Raw genomic sequence first — 19,668 nt, forward strand, 5'->3', positions numbered from 1 at the left:
TTACAGATGTTCCAAAGATATGAGTCCTTTAAATGTTTGCTTATCTAGTGCATGGATTTCATTCTTGTATAGGTACCTGGAAAATATATAGAATCTCATTAAATTACAAATTAGTAGAGATACTACCTGTCTTAGATACAAACTTTTTAAACTATAAGCTGTGGACCTTAGGAGCTTTGTGGGATGTCCATAGATTCCCTAACAATATATAGAAATTGTTATTTCATTTAAATGTGTTCAATTGGTAAGAGTTCTAAACCTCTCTCATCAAATTCTCAAATGGATCCTTGGTTCAAAACATTAAGGAACATAGAGTATTTGTGGAGAAATTCTGACTAATGGAGTCATTTATATTGAGTAACAACTTCTCTAAGAAAAATATGTTTGACTATAAATAATTTTTTTAAATTTATTTTATGACACTGAATATATTCAACTGGTAGTTATAAAGCTGGCAAATACCACCATGAGATTCATCTTAAGGGACTAAAACATCTTAGAGATGCATAAGATGAGTTTTGATCCTCCTGTGGCTGCTGTTGAAAATCTGCAGGAAAGAATACTGTAAATGGATTTATAAATACGATGATACAACTAATCTTACCAAACGGTTTAAAGAAAACAATTTATGTGACATATGAGCACTTTCTCCATCATTTTTCTTCAACCATAGGTTGGTAAGGTGATTTCTTCCCCACACTCTTTGTTAATGTCATGAAAATAAAGCCCTGGATCATTTCTACTTGTGCCTCTCAAGGTTTGAGACTACTAGAATTCCTGAAACCTTCTATCAAGTGTCTTTGGAATGTGCTCTTGCATATTATCGGTGCATCAGAATCACCTGGTGATTTATTAAATACACCAATTCTAAAGTCCACCCACAAACCTACTCAATCGGACTCTCTCAGGATATTTTCTAGATAATTCAATTGCAGCTCATCTGCAGTCCTGCCTTAAAGGCCATCAAAATCACAATTCTGCCTAAAAATAAAGAAGGAACTGATTTTCTATAATTTGCTTAGTGAAGCTTTGAAAGTTCCAAACCAGTTTCTTTTCCCCCAGTTTAGGACTCCAGTCAGTTTCTAAAAGTAGCAGTGACTAGTGTGGGTTTACATCTAACTAGATATTGTTTTTCCACAGCATTAATTGATACTACGGAATATTTTGCTTTTACTCCAAATCTCAAAAATACAGCTACATGTTAGAATTCAAGAAATACAATATTTTAGAACCATGTTTTTTCAAACGTTTATAGGAAGCATTGAGAAGTCGCAAAACTCACTAGTGGTTCTCAAGTGTGGATGTATGCAAATCATAGTGTAGGTACATGAGTCAGTAGTATTTGCAAGGCCTCATTTTGAGTTCTACCCAAGCCTCATAGTGATGTCTGGGTCCCTGCCTCCACAAATTCTGATTTAATGATGGATCCAGGGTACAGACTAAACATTGAGATTCTTCATAGCTCCACAGGAAATAATAATATGCAGCAAGGTTGAAAACTACTGTTACTAGATACAGAACCAGTGAAAGTATTCTGTAAATGAACCCCACTGGATTCAGAAATACCTCCTGGTAAAGGCCCTTAAACTATTAGAATGTTGAGAGCCACGTGACTTCAAGGGTGTCATGTCTTGAGGTACAAAGAAGTTGACTTCTACTGAGAGGCATAGAAGCCCTATACTTGGTTTTTATTATTATCGTCAATTTTAAATAATGAGGGACTGTTTCATAAAGATAAAATGAAATCATAAAATATTTCATGAAGGAGTTTCAAAACCAAAAACTAAAGATTTCCCATAATATTTTATCTCAGATATACAGATTCACTTTAGACTGTTATATTGTAGAAAATGGTTCAGGAAAAATAAGCACAAAGTAGGGGGGAAAGAAGAGAATAGAACTCCTGCAGTCAGATCTGCACAAATTGATTAACTCAGTAAAGTATGAGTTCCAGATATGTTACTACCTGTATTAATGTTGTAGGACCAACAGGCTTGTATGCTCGCTGAAGAGTAACAGACCAATATACTGAGATGGCAGAGTTTGCAGCAGAGAAAGAGTTTAATTATCAACGGGTAGCCAAATGAAGAGACAGAAAGGACCCTCAAGTTCTTCTCCCCAGTGAGTTCTGGGCTGGGGTTTTTAATGGGATAGAGGGGGGAAAGAGGCTAGAAAACTGGGGTTGTTGATTGGCCGGAATAAGGGGGATATTATTTGGATGTGGAAACCGCATTCCTTGGTGAGTCAGCTCCTCTTCAGGTCCTTCAGACTTTATTGGTGTGCAGGACCGAAAAGGATGTCTCAAATGAAAAACTTAACATTTCACAATTCTCAAGTTGTTATCTACAGAGCAGTTAAGGAGAACTATAATCTTCATGGGTCTATGTGATTTTAGGACAATAGGCACCAAACGGCTATGAGGAAGGGGTCAGAGAGCAGTTGATCTCATGATGAATGCTGATGTGCTGAAAGTTTGGCTTATTTTTGTTTCTTCCCACCCTCCCACCCACCTTATTTCCTGATAAATTTTATAAAGTTTATAGGAACCGTTTCATTAACACCAGCCACACAGCTTCCAATTTCCCATAGGATAATGGTATTCAGCTAAATTCAAATCTCTCCACACACCTCTGAAAACCACACAGTTTAACAAGAACAAAAACACATCACCCAGAGCACAAGCTATGACAAAACCAGAGAAAGAGAGCATTAGCAACTTCATTTAAGTGGGGAAAACACTAAAGGCATCTCTAGAGTCTACCCTCAGCAGAGTCAAGTGGGGATTTCACAGATGAAGGGACTGTGGTAGAAGGGGTAGAATAACAAAGGGTGAGAGTACCACCCTGATGAGAACCTTAGATTGAGGAAATTAGAACCCTGGCTCCTAAGGAATTGAAAGAAAGGGCTTGGAAAATGAGTGGGAGAAGGCACCTTGCTAGCATGGGGTAACTTGTGGAGAATTGGTGTTGACAGGAAAGAAGAAAGCAAGAAGTCAAAGGTAAAATAAATTAATACCAGAATTTTAAAAATCAAGATTATTGTGTACCAAGATAATCACTGTAAGGAAAATTACCTATAAATACTGAAAGGAAATTAAGAAAAACAAATCTGATATTAAATTTGATACAAATAGAAAACCTAGAAATAGAAATTTTGACCAAAATCTAAATAAAAAATCAAAAAGATATTTCTCAACTATTTCATTTACAATAGCTTATACATAAGAAGCTACCTAGGAATAAACTTAACCAAGGGGGTTAAAGACTTCTACACTGAAAGATACAAAACATTACTGTAAGAAATTAAAGAGAATGTGAATGAATTGAAAGATTTCCCATATTCATGGACTTAAAGATTTGATATTGTTAAAATGTCAATACTACTCAAAGTGATCTAAAAATTTAATACAATCCCCATCAGAATTCCAATGACAATTTTTTTTTGCAGAAATAGGGAATCCCATCCTAAAATCTATGTGACATTTCAAGAGGCCCTGAACAGTTAAAACAATCTTGAGAAAGAATAACATAGTTGAAGATTTTACGCTTTCTGATTTCAAAACTTATAACAAATGTAGAGTAATCAAACCAGCATGTTACTGGCATAGAAACAGATATATAGACCAATAGCAAGTCCAGAAATAAGCTCTCGCATATATGGTCAAATGATTATTTACAAGAGTGCCAAGAATATACAATGAGGAAAGGAAAATCTGTCCAATAAATAGTGTTGGGAAAACTGGCTCTCCACATGGAAAAGAATAAAACTGGAACCTTCTCTCATATCATATACAAAAATTAACTCAAAATGAAGCAAATACCTAAACCTGTCAGAAGGAAACATACAGAGAAAGCTCCATGACCTTGGGTTTGGCAAATATTTTTTTTATTATTATTATTATACTGTAAGTTCTAGGATACATGTGCACAAAGTGCAGGTTTGTTACATATGTATACATGTGCCATGTTGGTGTGCTGCACCCATTAACTCATCATTTGCATTAGGTATATCTCCTAATGCAATCCCTCCCCCGCCCCCCCCCCACAATAGGACCCGGTGTGTGATGTTCCCCTTCCTGTGTCCAAGTGATCTCATTGCTCAATTCCCACCTATGAGTGAGAACTTGTGATAGTTTGCTGAGAATGATGGTTTCCAGCTGCATCCATGTCCCTACAAAGGACATGAACTCATCCTTTTTTATGGCTGCATAGTATTCCATGGTGTATATGTGCCACATTTTCTTAATCCAGTCTGTCACTGATGGACATTTGGGTTGATTCCAAGTCTTTGCTATTGTGAATAGTGCCGCAATAAACACACGTGTGCATGTGTCTTTATAGCAGCATGACTTATAATCCTTTGGGTATATACCCAGTAATGGGATGGCTGGGTCAAATGGTATTTCTAGCTCTAGATCCTTGAGGAATCACCACACTGTTTTCCACAAAGGTTGAACTAGTTTACAGTCCCACCAACAGTGTAAAAGTGTTCCTATTTCTCCACATCCTCTCCAGCACCTGTTGTTTCCTGATTTTTTTAATGATTACCATTCTAACTGGTGTGAGATGGTATCTCATTGTGGTTTTGATTCGCATTTCTCTGATGGTGAGTGATGATGGAAGGATTCCCTATTTAATAAATGGTGCTGGGGAAATTGGGTAGCCATAAGTAGAAAGCTGAAACTGGATCCTTTCCTTACTCCTTATATGAAAATTAATTCAAGATGGATTAGAGACTTAAATGTTAGACCTAAAACCATAAAAAACCCTAGAAGAAAACCTAGGTAATACCATTCAGGACATAGGCATGGGCAAGGAATTCATGTCTAAAACACCAAAAGCAACGGCAACAAAAGCCAAAATTGACAAATGGGATCTAATTAAACTAAAGAGCTTCTGCATAGCAAAAGAAACTACCATCAGAGTGAACAGGCAACCTACAGAATGGGAGAAAATTTTTGCAATCTACTCATCTGACAAAGGGCTAATATCCAGAACCTATAAAGGACTCAATCAAATTTATAAGAAAAAACAATCCCATCAAAAAGTGGGCAAAGGATATGAACAGACACTTCTCAAAAGAAGACATTCATACAGCCGGCAAATATTTCTTAAATGTGACACCAAAAGCAAAGGTAACAAAAGTAAAAATAGATAAACTAGACTACACCAAGATTTAAAAGTTTGGTATGTCAAAGAATACAAGGTGAAAAGACAACCTGCAGAATAGATGAAAATATTTGCAAATCATATATCTGACAAGGAGTTAATATCCAGAATATACAAAGACCTTCTACAAGTCAACAACCACAACAACCAAAAAATAAAAAAAAATTAAAAATGGGTAAAGGACTTTAATAGACAGTTCGTCAAGGAAAATACACAAGTGACCAACAAGAATTCACTAATCATTAGTGAAATGCAAATCAAAACCACAATAAGCCATCACCTCACATGTTAGGATGGCTACTTTCGAAAAGACAAAATAAGCATTTGTGAGGATGTGGAGAAATAAGAATCCTGTACACTGTTGGTGGGAATGTGAATTGGTACAATCACTATGAAAAACTGTATGGAAAGTCCTCAAAAATTAAAAATTCAATTACCATCTAGCAATTCCTAGGAAAATATACTTCTGGGCATATATCTGAAAGAACTGAAAGTAGAGATATCTGCACACACATGTTCCACACCAGTACTACTCACATAGCCAAGAGGTGGATTCAACCCAAGTGTCCATTGGTGTGAATAGAAAAACAAAATGTAGTATATACATACAATGGTATATTATTCAGCCTTAACATTTCAGGAAGCCAAGGCAGGAGGATCACTTGAGCCCAGGAATTCAAGACCAGTCTGGAAAGATGAGATAGCAAGATCTCATCTCTACTAAAAATTTTTTGAATTAATTATTTTTTTTAAAAAGGAAGGAAATTCTGACACATGTTACAAAATGGATTAACATTGAGGATATTAAACTAAGTAAAGTAAACCGGTCACAAGAAGACAAATACTATATGATTCCTCTTGTATGAGGAAGATAGAGTAGTAAACTCATAATGACAGAAAGTAGAACAGTGGTTGCCAGGGGCTACAGAGAGAAGGAAATGGAGAGCTGTTTAATGGGTACAGAGTTTCAGTTTTGCAAGATTAAAAAGTTCTGGAGCTTGATTACACCACAATGTGAATATATTGAATAATACCAAACCATTTAGAAATGTTTAAGATGGTACATTTTATGTTTTTTTATTTTTTAATATGTTTGTATTTTTTACCACAATTACATTTTTAAAAAATGTTAAAAGGACATAAAAATTGTCTAAATTATATAAAATAACTGTGTCTGCATAAAAATTAAAACTACATCCAAAATAGTAACAATGATAACAGGCCTGGGGTTTTGCACAATTTTATTTTCTTCATTGTTCTTTTTCATATTTCAATATTTTCTAAGATGATTATATATTGATATATTGCTTTTTCACATTTATTTCATATTTATTTGTATTATATGAGTAAGAAATCACATCACTTTATAAAATATACAATTTTTTTAAAGAAATAAATCAAACTCATCTACATGTTCTTCACCCTGGATAATAACATTACTTTTAAAATGTTGTTTTATATTTTGTGTTATCTTTTTTTATAAAATGATATTTAGTGTATATTTTGTTACTTTTTACCTTAACACTGGAAGATGTTAACCAACTTATTTTATCCCTCCATGCTTCATTAAATTTCTTTAGATAACTAAAGATTCTTTCCCTAATTCCAAAAAACATTATGTGAAATTTATAGCCCCAATAATAACATACTCATGAAATCACAGAAATCAAACATCATGTATTTCCTTTTAAGTCTCACATAGCTATTATATAGGTTTGACACTAAAATTTTTGGGAAATGCTTGCTGAAGTAATGTATTAAATTTTTCACTCCACACTCTCAGTGTAGATAAAAATTATTGGGCTACTGGACCAAAGAGTGTTATAGAGGGGAGCAATGAAAAGCCTAAACCCTCCCCATCAAACACAGAATTAGTTCCAAGGGAAGAGTAATAAAAATCAAAATAGTTGGTAGGTGTGAGAATAGAGTCTGCACCCCCATTTCCTGATGGTCTGGAAGATGACAGACATCACAGATAGGTTTCTAATCTACAATGGGACCACAGAAGTGCTGAGATGGCTGCAAGATGCATCAAGGCATAAAACTAACCTGACAAACCACTGAGCTCTTCAATGGGGTGGGGAAGAGACAAAGATTTTTGCAGGCCTTATAGTGGGTGGATGTGACACAAAGAGTCATAACCTGCAAGGGAGTTGCAGTTGTAATGAGGAGATGTCACAGTAGAGGTTGGTTTGCTCTTGCAGCCCTGTGACAAGAAAGAAACAGAGTAGCCCCAGATGTCATGACTGTGCTCAAGGACAACCTAGACTTGTGTTCCACCTCACAGAATGAGAATGATCACAGACTAGAGAGCAAGCGTAATACCTCCATGAAAACAACCAAGAGGTCTCATGAAGTCATATGGAGCGTGGGCAGCCATCTTAGCCCAGGCTGCCATAACAAAACTGCATAGACTGGATGGCTTGAACAATAGCAATTTATATGCTGACAGTTCTAGAGGCTGAAAAGTCCAAGATCAAGATCTGGCACTGTTTAGTTTCTGAAGTCTCTCTTCCTGGCTCACAGATAGCCACTTTGTCACTGTGCCCTTACATGGCACAGAGAGAGCGAGAGCAAGCCCTGATGTCTCTTCCTCCTTCAAGGGCACTACTCCCATACAAGGGCTCCACACTCATGACCTCACCCAAACCCAATTACCTGCTGAAGGCTCCACCTCCAAATACCATCATACTGGTTCTTAGGGCTGCAAGATAGGAGTCCTGGGAGGATGCAAACATTCAATCCATAACAGTATTTTAGATTGAATAGAGGGAAAAGAACGAGTAAAGGAGATTCTGAACAGACTCTGTTTAACCCAAATGATAAGTTGACTCAAATTGGGCCAAGATATTTTCTGCCATTATGTGGAATGAAGTCCAAAATAAGAATTAGCTTACCAAAAAAAATTTTTTTGCACTCCTCAATACATAGACTGATAAATTCATACTTGATACACACCCCATTTAAACATATTTCCATGTGAAGAACTACACAGTAAGTTGCAAAAGTTGCACACCTCAGTCTCTGTGTGGTATCACGCCCCGGTCAATGTGTTTAAAAGGCAGTACAAAGCAATCTAACTTTATATTATCTATAAAAATTCATGCAGATTGTAAAATAATAGTATATGTGAAAATAAAAATGCAAAAGAACTTAAAATGTGAAATAAATTTAGTTGTTAATTCAAAGTTGGAAAGTCGTTTCTATACACACAAAATCTAGAAGTCATGACATAATGTTTGACTACACGAAATGTCAAGGAAATTGAAATCTTGTTTTCTAAAAGATCCTACATTTAATTACCTCCCAGTATAAAAGGACACTTGCTATTCAGATTTTATTTTCAATTGCTATTTTTCACTAGAAGAAATTCAACTCTTTGAAGACACAACTGCTTCCAGGTCTGGGACATCAAAAGTATATGACACAATGTTTGACAAAAAGCACTCAAAATCTAATGGGATTATGTCAAAAGTACAAAAGAGTTAGCTGGAAGAGTCTTCCACTGGTCAAATTTGGGACTATTTGAGGGTTAGAAAAAGGGATAATGGAACTGATTATAATACATAGAATTTATTTTATTTCCAACTTTTATTTTCTGTTCTGAGAGCACTGTGCAGGTTTGTTACATAGGTAATTGCAGGTTACAGAGGGTGCACAGATTATTTTGTGCACCCTCTGTGCTAGTGCTTATTATCTGGGTGACAAAATAATCTGTGCACCCTCTATGGCCTGCAATTAGGGAGTTTTTCCATCTTCATCCTCCTCCCAACCTCCGCCCTCAAGCAGGCACCAGTGTCTATTGTCCCCTTCTTTGTGTCCATGTGTACTTAATGTTTAGCATTTCATGAGTCCACTGAGATAAGGGAGAAAAAGAGAAAACGACAGAGACACAACATGATGGGGCAGGGGAACAGATTCCTTCTTTTCAGAAGAATACCAGCTACTACAGGGAGTCATAAAATTAGGAAATCATAATTTTGCAACACAGTATAAAAGTATATTTATGCAAGGCTCTTCAACGATGCCAAAACCATTGGTGAAATTTTGTGTATGGGAAAGCAATTAATTTTGATACATTAATCTCGAATCTTATAAACCTTGCTATAATCACTTATTAGTTCTAGGAGATTTGTGTTGATTGTTTGGGATTTTCTTGATAAGTAATCATGTAATCTGCAAACAAAGACGGTTTTATTTCTCCCTTCCCAATCTATTGTTTCCACATTTCATTAGCTAAGACTTCCAGTCTGATGGTGAATAGGGATGGAGAGAGGTCCTGGCCTTGTTCCTGAGCCTAGTGGGAAAGCAATACAGGTTAAGCATCCCTAATCCAAAAATATGAAATCTGAAATGCTCCAAATTCCAAAACTTTTTAAGTGAGGACGTGATGCAAGGATATTATTCTATACCTGACTTCCTGTGAGAGGTCATAGTTAAAACTCAGTCACATAACATACAGCTTATTCAATGTCCCCAAGGGAAAAGGGCTCTCCCAGCCCCCTTCAGTTGCAATATATCTTTTGTTAAATAAATAAATACATACATAAAGTGCACAGTAACTTTTTAGTTGAAAAACCACATCATAGGTGGAGGCTGAAAGCCTGCCATTGTTTGTCGTTGCTGTTGTTCAACAGCTGATGCAGGTATCTGGTGATGCCACTGCCCTGCTTAGGTACTCTGCACAGAATATTTTTTCACTGTAAAAATAATATGTCATTTTTTACTATTGAGTACTTATGTGTGAATAAGTATAAAAAAAAGATTCCGAGTCAGGAATGAGAGTCCTGCCAAACAATAACAGATTGTCTACATGGACGGCTGAGACAGCGACATCTTGGCTTTCTGATGGTTCAATGTACACATACTTTGTCTCATGCAAAAAACTATTAAAATATTTTATAAAATTACTATCAGTCTATGTGCATAAGGTGAACACATATAATGTATTGTGAAACATAAATGAATTTCATGTGTATATGAATTCCATCCCTAAGATTTCTCATTATGCATATGCAAATATGCCAAAATTTTAAAAATCTGTAATTCAAAATATTTCTGGTCTCATGCATTTCATATAAAGGATACTTAACCTGTAGTTTCTCGCCATTAAGCATTATATTAGCCAGAGGGGTTTTTTTAGATCTTCTTTATCGAGTTAAGAGAGTCCCCTTGCTTTCTATTTTGCTCAGGTTTTATCACAAATCGGTGTTCAATTTTGCCAAATGCATTTTATGCATCTGCTGATATAATCATATCACTTTTCTTTTCTAACCTGTTGATATGATGGATTACATTATCTGATTTTCAAATGTTGAGCCACCTTTGTATACCCGGGATAGTACAATTATTTTTATATATTGTTGATTTGATTAGCTAATATTGTGTTGAGGATTCTTGCATTTATATTTATGAGAGATATTGGTCTGTGGTTATCATTTCCTGTAATATATTTTTCTGGTTTTGGTATTAGGGTAATGTTGACCTCAGATAATTAAAGTTAGGAAGTATTCCCTCTGTTTCTGTTTTTCTGGAACAAAGTATAGATAATTAACATCATTTTTTCTTTAAGTGTTTGCTAGAATTCACCAGCAAAATCATCTGAATCTAGTGCTTTCCGTTTTGGAAGGTTATTAATTATCAATTCAATTTGTTTAATAAATATGGGCCTATTTAGATTATCTTTTTCTTCTTGTGTGGTTTGTTACATTGTGTCTTTCAAGAAATCAGTCCATTTTATCTAAGTTACCAAATTTATGGGCTTAAAATTGCTAATAATACCCTTTTATTATTCTTTTAATCTCTATGGCTCACTAGAGATGGTCTAATTTTATATGTGATATTAGTAATTTGTGTTTATTCTTTTTTTTTCTTCACTATCCTGGCTGGGAGATTGTCAATTTTCACAATTTTTTCAAAGAACCAGTTTTTACTTTTGTCAAATTTCTGTATTGTTTCCCATTTTCACTTTTATTGATTTCTGTTCTATTTTGTAATTATTCATTTCTTCTGCTTGTTTAATTTTATATTGCTTTTGTTTCTCTTGTCTCCTATGATTGGAAGTCTAGATTATTGATTTTATATACTTTTTCTTTTCTAATATATGCATTCAACACTGTATCTCTAAGGACTGCTTTCTCTGCATCCTACAAAATCTGATGAGTTGTACTTTTACTTTTATTCAGTTTAAAATACTTTTAAATTTCCCTTGAGACTCCTTTGATCAGCATGTTACTTATAAGTGTGTTTAATCTATAAATATTTTGTTATTTTCCAGCTATCTTTCAGTCGTTAATTTCTAGTTTGATTCCATTGTGGTTTGAGGACATACTTTGTATGCTTTCTATTTTTTAATTGGATGAGATGTGTTGTATGGCATATAATATGGTCCTTCTTGGTGAATGTTCTATGTGAGCTTGAGAAGAATGTGTATTTCTGTTGTCATTGGTTGGAGTAGTCTATAAATGTTAATTAGATCCAGTTGAGTGATGATGCTATTCAGTTCAACTATATCTTTACTAGTTTTCTGCCTGCTGGATATGTCAATTACTGATAGAGGCATGTTGAACCCTTCAACTATCATACTGGATTCCTCTATTTCTTTTTGCAGCTCTAACAGTTTTCACCTCACATATTTTGCTGCTCTACTGTTAGGTGCATGTTAGGTGCATATACATTAAGGATTGCTGTGTCTTCTTGGAGAATGAATCCCTTTACCATTACATAATACTCTCTTTATCCCTGAATTCTTTTTGTTTTTGTCATTAAGTCTGCTGTATCTGAAATTAATATAGCTACTCTAGTTTTCTTTTGTGTTAGCATGATACAACTTTCTCCATCTCTTTATTTTTAATCTACCTATAATTTATATTTAAAGTGGGTTTCTTTTAGACAGTGTATAGTTGGATCTCATTTTGTTAATCTACCTGTCAATCTCTATCTTTTACTTAGTGTATTGAAATCATTCACATTTAAAGTAACTATTGGTATGACTGAATTCATAGCTACCATATTTGAAATTATTTTCTATTCACTGTACTTATTTTTTTATCTTCACCTTTTTTCTGCCTTCTTTGATTTTAATTGAGCACTTCACATAATTCAATTTTTTCTTCTCTCTTAGCATATCAATTATGCTTGTATGCTTATATCAATATTCTTCTTTTAAAAATATCATTAATTGTGAATGGAAGTTCATTCATGATTTGGCTCTCTGTTTGTCTGTTACTGGTGTATACGAATGCTTGTGATTTTTGCACATTAATTTTGTATCCTGAGACTTTGCTGAAGTTGCTTATCAGCTTAAGGAGATTTTGGGCTGAGACAATGGGATTTTCTAAATATACAATCATGTCATCTGCAAACAGGGACAATTTGACTTCTTCTTTTCCTAACTGAATACCCTTGATTTCTTTCTCTTGCCTGATTGCCCTAGCCAGAACTTCCAACACTATGTTGAATAGGAGTAGTGAGAGAGGGCATCCCTGTCTTGTGCCAGTTTTCAAAGGGAATTTTTCCAGTTTTTGCCCATTCAGTATGATATTGGCTGTGGGTTTGTCATAAATAGCTCTTATTATTTTGAGGTACGTTCCATCAATACCGAATTTATTGAGCGTTTTTAGCATGAAGGGCTGTTGAATTTTGTCAAAAGCCTTTTCTGCATCTATTGAGATAATCATGTGGTTCTTGTCTTTAGTTCTGTTTATATGCTGGATTATGTTTATTGATTTGCAAATGTTGAACCAGCCTTGCATCCCAGGGATGAAGCCCACTTGGTCATGGTGGATAAGCTTTTTGATGTGCTGCTGAATCCGGTTTGCCAGTATTTTATTGAGGATTTTTGCATCGATGTTCATCAGGGATATTGGTCTAAAATTCTCTTTTTTTGTTGTGTCTCTGCCAGGCTTTGGTATCAGGATGATGTTGGCCTCATAAAATGAGTTAGGGAGGATTCCCTCTTTTTCTATTGATTGGAATAGTTTCAGAAGGAATGGTACCAGCTCCTCCTTGTACCTCTGGTAGAATTCAGCTGTGAATCCATCTGGCCCTGGACTTTTTTTCGTTGGTAGGCTATTAATTATTGCCTCAATTTCAGAGCCTGCTATTGGTCTATTCAGGGATTCAACTTCTTCCTGGTTTAGTCTTGGAAGAGTGTAAGTGTCCAGGAAATTATCCATTTCTTCTAGATTTTCTAGTTTATTTGCGTAGAGGTGTTCATAGTATTCTCTGATAGTAGTTTGTATTTCTGTGGGGTTAGTGGTGATATCCCCTTTATCATTTTTTATTGCATCTACTTGATTCTTCTCCCTTTTCTTCTTTATTAGTCTTGCTAGCGGTCTGCAATTTTGTTGATCTTTTCAAAAAACCAACTCCTGGATTCATTGATTTTTTGGAGGGTTTTTTGTGTCTCTATCTCATTCAGTTCTGCTCTGATCTTAGTTATTTCTTGCCTTCTGCTAGCTTTTGAATGCGTTTGCTCTTGCTTCTCACAATTGCTTCAAAGAGAATAAAATACCTAGGAATCCAACTTACAAGGGATGTAAAGGACCTCTTCAAGGAGAACTACAAAACACTGCTCAGTGAAATAAAAGAGGACACAAACAAATGAAAGAACATACCATGCTCATGGATAGGAAGAATCAATATCGTGAAAATGGCCATACTGCCCAAGGTAATTTATAGATTCAATGCCATCCCCATCAAGCTACCAATGAGTTTTTCACAGAATTGGAAAAAACTGCTTTAAAATTCATATGGAACCAAAAAAGAGCCCACATTGCCAAGACAATCCTAAGTCAACAGAACAGAGCTGGAGGCATCACGCTACCTGACTTCAAACTATACTACAAGGCTACAGTAACCAAAACAGCATGGTACTGGTACCAAAACAGAGATATAGATCAATGGAACAGAACAGAGTCCTCAGAAATAATACCACACATCTACAGTCATCTGATCTTTGACAAACTTGACAAAAATAAGAAATGGGGAAAGGATTCCCTATTTAATAAATGGTGCTGTGAAAATTGGCTAGCCATAAGTAGAAAGCTGAAACTGGATCCTTTCCTTACTCCTTATACAAAAATTAATTTAAGATGGATTAGAGACTTAAATGTTAGAACTAATACCATAAAAACCCTAGAGGAAAACCTAGGTAGTACCATTCAGGACATAGGCATGGGCAAAGACTTCATGTCTAAAACACCAAAAGCAACGGCAGCAAAAGCCAAAATTGACAAATGGGATCTAATTAAACTAAAGAGCTTCTGCACAGCAAAAGACACTACCATCAGAGTGAACAGGCAACCTACAGAATGGGAGAAAATTTTTGCAATCTACTCATCTGACAAAGGGCTAATATCCAGAACCTACAAAGAACTCAAACAAATTTACAAGAAAAAAACAAACAACCCCATCAAAAAGTGGGCAAAGGATATGAACAGACATTTCTCAAAAGAAGACATTCATACAGCCAACAGACACATGAAAAAATGCTCATCATCACTGGCCATCAGAGAAATGCAAATCAAAACCACAATGAGATACCATCTCACACCAGTTAGAATGGCGATCATTAAAAAGTCAGGAAACAACAGGTGCTGGAGAGGATGTGGAGAAATAGGAACACTTTTACACTGTTGGTGGGATTGTAAACTAGTTCAACCATTATGGAAAACAGTATGGCGATTCCTCAAGGATCTAGAACTAGATGTACCATATGACCCAGCCATCCCATTACTGGGTATATACCCAAAGGATTATAAATCATGCTGCTATAAAGACACATGCACACGTATGTTTATTGCGGCACTATTCACAATAGCAAAGACTTGGAATCAACCCAAATGTCCATCAGTGACAGACTGGATTAAGAAAATGTGGCACATATACACCATGGAATATTATGCAGCCATAAAAAAGGATGAGTTTGTGTCCTTTGTAGGGACATGGATGCAGCTGGAAACCATCATTCTTAGCAAACTATCACAAGAACAAAAAACCAAACACCGCATGTTCTCACTCATAGGTGGGAACTGAACAATGAGATCACTTGGACTCGGGAAGGGGAACATCACCCACCAGGGCCTATCATGGGGAGGGGGGAGGGGGGAGGGATTGCATTGGGAGTTATATCTGATGTAAATGACGAGTTGATGGGTGCCGACGAGTTGATGGGTGCAGCACACCAACATGGCACAAGTATACATATGTAACAAACCTGCACGTTATGCACATGTACCCTAGAACTTAAAGTATAATAATAATAAAAAAAATCATTAATTGTTAACCTACAGCTTACAGTTAACATTTACTATAACATTTACTATAAGTCTACTTTCAGGTAACACTATACTACTTCATGGGTAGTGCTGGTACCTTGTAACAGAGTACAGTCATCCTTCAGTATGCACAAGGGATTGGTTTCAAGACCTCTCAAGAACACCAAAATCTTTAGATGCTCAAGTTCTGATATAAAGTCATGCGACATTTACATATAACCTATGTACATCCTCCTATATACTCCAAATTATCTCTAAATTACTAACAATACCTAATACAATATAGAAAACTATGTAGATAGTTGTTTAACAGTTTAGAGAATAGTAAGAAAAAAATCTGTGTATGTTCATACAGGTGCAATTTTTTCCCAATATTTTCCATCCACGATCAGCTGAATCCATGGATGTGAAACTCACAAATATGAAGGGCTAACTGTATTTCCAATTCCCTTTTTCTATCCCTGTTAGCAATTATTCCTGTCATTCCACTTATCTATAAGCTACCAAGTTTATTGTATCTATTATTATTCTGAACAAACTCTTATCTGTTATATCAATGAAGAATACAAAATAAAAGATTATATTGTACCTTGATTTATTCCTTCTCTATTGCTCTACCATTCTTTGTATGAATCCGAGTTTCAGATACATATCATTTTCTTTCTCTTTGAAGGATTTTATAAGCATTTATCGCAAGGCAGGTCTACTAGTGACAAATTTCCTCAATTCTTATTTGTCTAAGAAAGTCATTATTTCCTCTTCAATTTGAAGGATTTTTATCAATACGGAAGTCTAAACTGGTGGGTTTTACTTTCAACATTTTAAATATTTTACTTCATGCTCATTTTGCTTGCATGGTTTCTGAGAAGTCCAGTGTAATTTGTATCCTTGTTCCTCTACAGGTAAGGTGTTTTTACCCCTGGCTTTCAAGATTTAATTTTCTGTCTGTTTTTCTGCAATGTGAATATGCTATGCCTAGGTATATATCCTTTGATATTTATTCTGCTTTGTGTTCTGTGAGCTTTTGGGACCCGTGTTTCCCATCTGTCATTATTTTTGAAAAATTATCAGCCATTATTACTACAAATGTTTGTTCTTCTTTCACATTTTCTTCCAATCTGGTATTTTCATTACATGTATGTTACACCTTTTGTTATTATCCTGCCTTTCTTGAGTATTGTGTTTCATTTTTCTATCCTTTTTCTCTTTGTATTTCAGTTTAGGAGGTCTCTATTGACATAGCATCAAGGTCACTGATTCTTTCCTCAGTCATATCCAGTCAAGTGGTGGGCCCATCAAAGGCATTCTTAACTTCTGCTACAGTGTTTTTATTTCTAGCATTTCCTTTTCATTCTTTCCTAGAGTTTCCGTTTCTTGCTTAAATTACCCATCTGTTCTTGCATGTTTTCCACTTTTTCCATTAGACTCTTTGGCACATTAATGTAGTTGTTTGAAATTCCTGAGTGAGCATTCCAAAATCTCTGCCAAATCTGAGCCTAGTTCTGATGCCAGCTTTATCTCTTCTGACTGCATGTTTTCTTGCTTTTTAACTTTCCTTATAATTTTTTTAAAAGGTGACAGTTCCTGTAACAGAAACTAAGGTAAATGATTTTTCAGTACTGAAAGGTGACTTGCAGCTTATTTTCATATGGTTCAGTAAAATGTAAAATGTATAATGCATACAAATATATAATGTGCCAATTTCTAATTAATTTCCATTCAATGGTGGGTTTACAGGCATTTACTTTCCTGTATGCTTACAAATTTTCAAGGTAAAATTTTGAGAGCAAATATGAAAAGTTTAGGATGCTAATAGCTACAACACACAGTTTTTGTTCTTTCAAAAATGTTATGATGAACATACAGAGATAAACACACATGACAATTGTATGTCACCCTATGAAGGCAAATAAACATTTTCTTTATTTAAAAGCAACATAATTTAGTATTCAATATTATCCCTTCAAAAAGGATTAGGAATTTCTTCCAAGACGTAAAAATGCTATCTAAAATAACATTAACTTAAAATTTTTGGTACTACTGAATTATGAGATAGTTTTTATTATCATATTTACTCATCATAGTTTTTTCAAACCATTAAAATATTTTAAACATTTTGAAAGGAAGATAATTCTATGTAAGGAAAAACTGTAAGTCTAAAATCAAATTAATACTCCAGCAAAAGTGACAGCTAATTTACTTCTGTAAAGCCATGTTTCTGACCAATAATACATCAGAGATACACGGGCATGAAAATCTTCTAAAGTGCCTTGCTTGAGACAGTTTTACCAAAAAAGAGTTAAAATTTTTTCTCAGTAAATAATGCATTTAGATGTTTTACCAAAAATGGCACAATTTTCTGCATGTGCTTTTGTTGCCTGGCATCACTGCGAAGCTGCAGAGCAGCTTTGGCAGCACCAACCTCCTCATTTCTTAGTTACAGTGTTTACACCCAGCCTCGGGCTGCAGTGATCAGCTCAGGGAAAGACATGAGCAGTGAGACACAAGGAGACATTTGCTGGGATTCTCATATATTTTAAAAGTTTAATCTGTCTTCCTCATGAGCCATCAGAAGAAATCCATTATTTTCCCTGGATGGGGCAGTATGAAGAGTCTGGCAGAGAAGTGTTGCTAACTGGAAGGGAAAACATGACGCTGTTGTGGTCCACTAGGTAGAGCTGAAGGATGAATTAAACCCGGGAGAGGCCCGCCCATCCTGAGAGATGCAGATGAACTAGGCTCTTGGAGAAATTGTTTGAGCCATTAGGTTCGCCTTGGTCATCATTACTTCTATGATATTTACATCTACCTGAGCAGTTTGTTTGTATTTTTATTTGTTTGTTTTGGTCTATTGTCACCAAGAGAATCTAAACTGACATTATACTTTTTAAAAAGAAAGGAAAGGAAACAAAAGAGGAAAAAAGAAACTTTCATTTTTCTTTTATCATTGCCTCCTCATCCTTTTCATCTATGAATTATTCCAAATAATGGCTTCAGCAACATGAAAACCCACCAAATCTGAAGCATTTTTATTTTTAACAATACTACCATGGGAAGCTGTCTCCTGTCCTTTTATCCACTATTCACGTAGGTTTACTAACAATAGTGTATACTTATAACGTTACATTTTGCTCATTTGGTAATTCCAATATTCAAGCTAGAATTCATAAGGGTCAAGGAAGTAGATATAAACTGTATAAAATGGTAAATGAGAAATATATATGAAATTCTTACTCATAATTCAATATATTTAAAATGTATTACGTATATTGTAACTAAAACAAATGATATATATGCAATAGCTGTTAAATAGGCAAAGTTTGTGCTGAAATCAGTTCTATTCTCACTATATTTAGGGGCAAACTAAAGTTTCTCCTGTATCCTAAAACTGTGTTCTGCATTATTTCAGAGTGTAATAATTCACTAATTTCCAAAGATCTTAAACAGTAACAGAAAAGGACAATTAAAAAAATTTCACCACTTCTGTCAGTCCTTTTTTTCTGAAAAAAAAAATTGTCAGATAAGCCAATGACAGTAAAATTCTATCTATTAACATGTACAAACATTCCAGAAATATTTTCACTTGAGATTAGAGTGCGGTTCAACAACAAACTTATGTTGGTTCTACAACAATCAAAGCCAGGAAGTTAAATTATCATTTTTGATTCAACATTTATTCATTTTGGAAATTAGGTATTAGATTATTGCCAGTGAGCTCCAAAAATACAGTCATCAGTTGAGAAACATCCTCACAGAATCCAAAAATATATATTTAGATAACAGATATGTATAGAAAATAAATAATTTGATAAGAATTTTATGTTGACATGTTTCATTAAATATTTACACATCAACCTATGTATTTACACTGATGGTGGCATTTTGAGAGAGATTATGCCCAACTGTAAAAATAAGGCTTAAGCTAAAATGATATTTAAACTATAGAAAATGGCTTATACATAATCTATAAGACTCCTTCTAAGGGAAAAGCTTCTGAAGTTTTGAACTAAAAAACACATTTTTAGAACATTCTTCTCAAATGATAATCTAAACTTTGATTTAAAATCTCAAGACTCTCAACCAAAAGTGTGGTAAGCTCAATATTATAGGACAGAAATGTGAGTTTTGACTCATTTATGGAACTCCCAGAATATTGAGCTTATTTGTGTAGAGTATTAATACATAAAATCATAAAACTAATCTGAAAATTCAATGAGACA

At 34.9% G+C, this 19,668-nt stretch overlaps 1 protein-coding gene across 2 annotated transcripts in view; it reads right to left on the reverse strand.

Annotated features, from left to right (window-relative positions):
• PXDNL (peroxidasin like) overlaps positions 1-19,668 on the reverse strand; it is a 507,521-nt gene that overhangs the window by 239,625 nt on the left and 248,228 nt on the right. For both annotated transcript variants that reach the window (XM_065519201.1, XM_045398234.2), the window contains exon 4: positions 5-76. In XM_065519201.1, coding sequence (XP_065375273.1) covers positions 5-76 — 72 coding nt within the window. The remainder of the gene's footprint in view (positions 1-4; positions 77-19,668) is intronic.

This window comes from Macaca fascicularis, chromosome 8 (genome assembly GCF_037993035.2).
Source record: "Macaca fascicularis isolate 582-1 chromosome 8, T2T-MFA8v1.1".
NCBI lineage: Eukaryota > Metazoa > Chordata > Mammalia > Primates > Cercopithecidae > Macaca > Macaca fascicularis.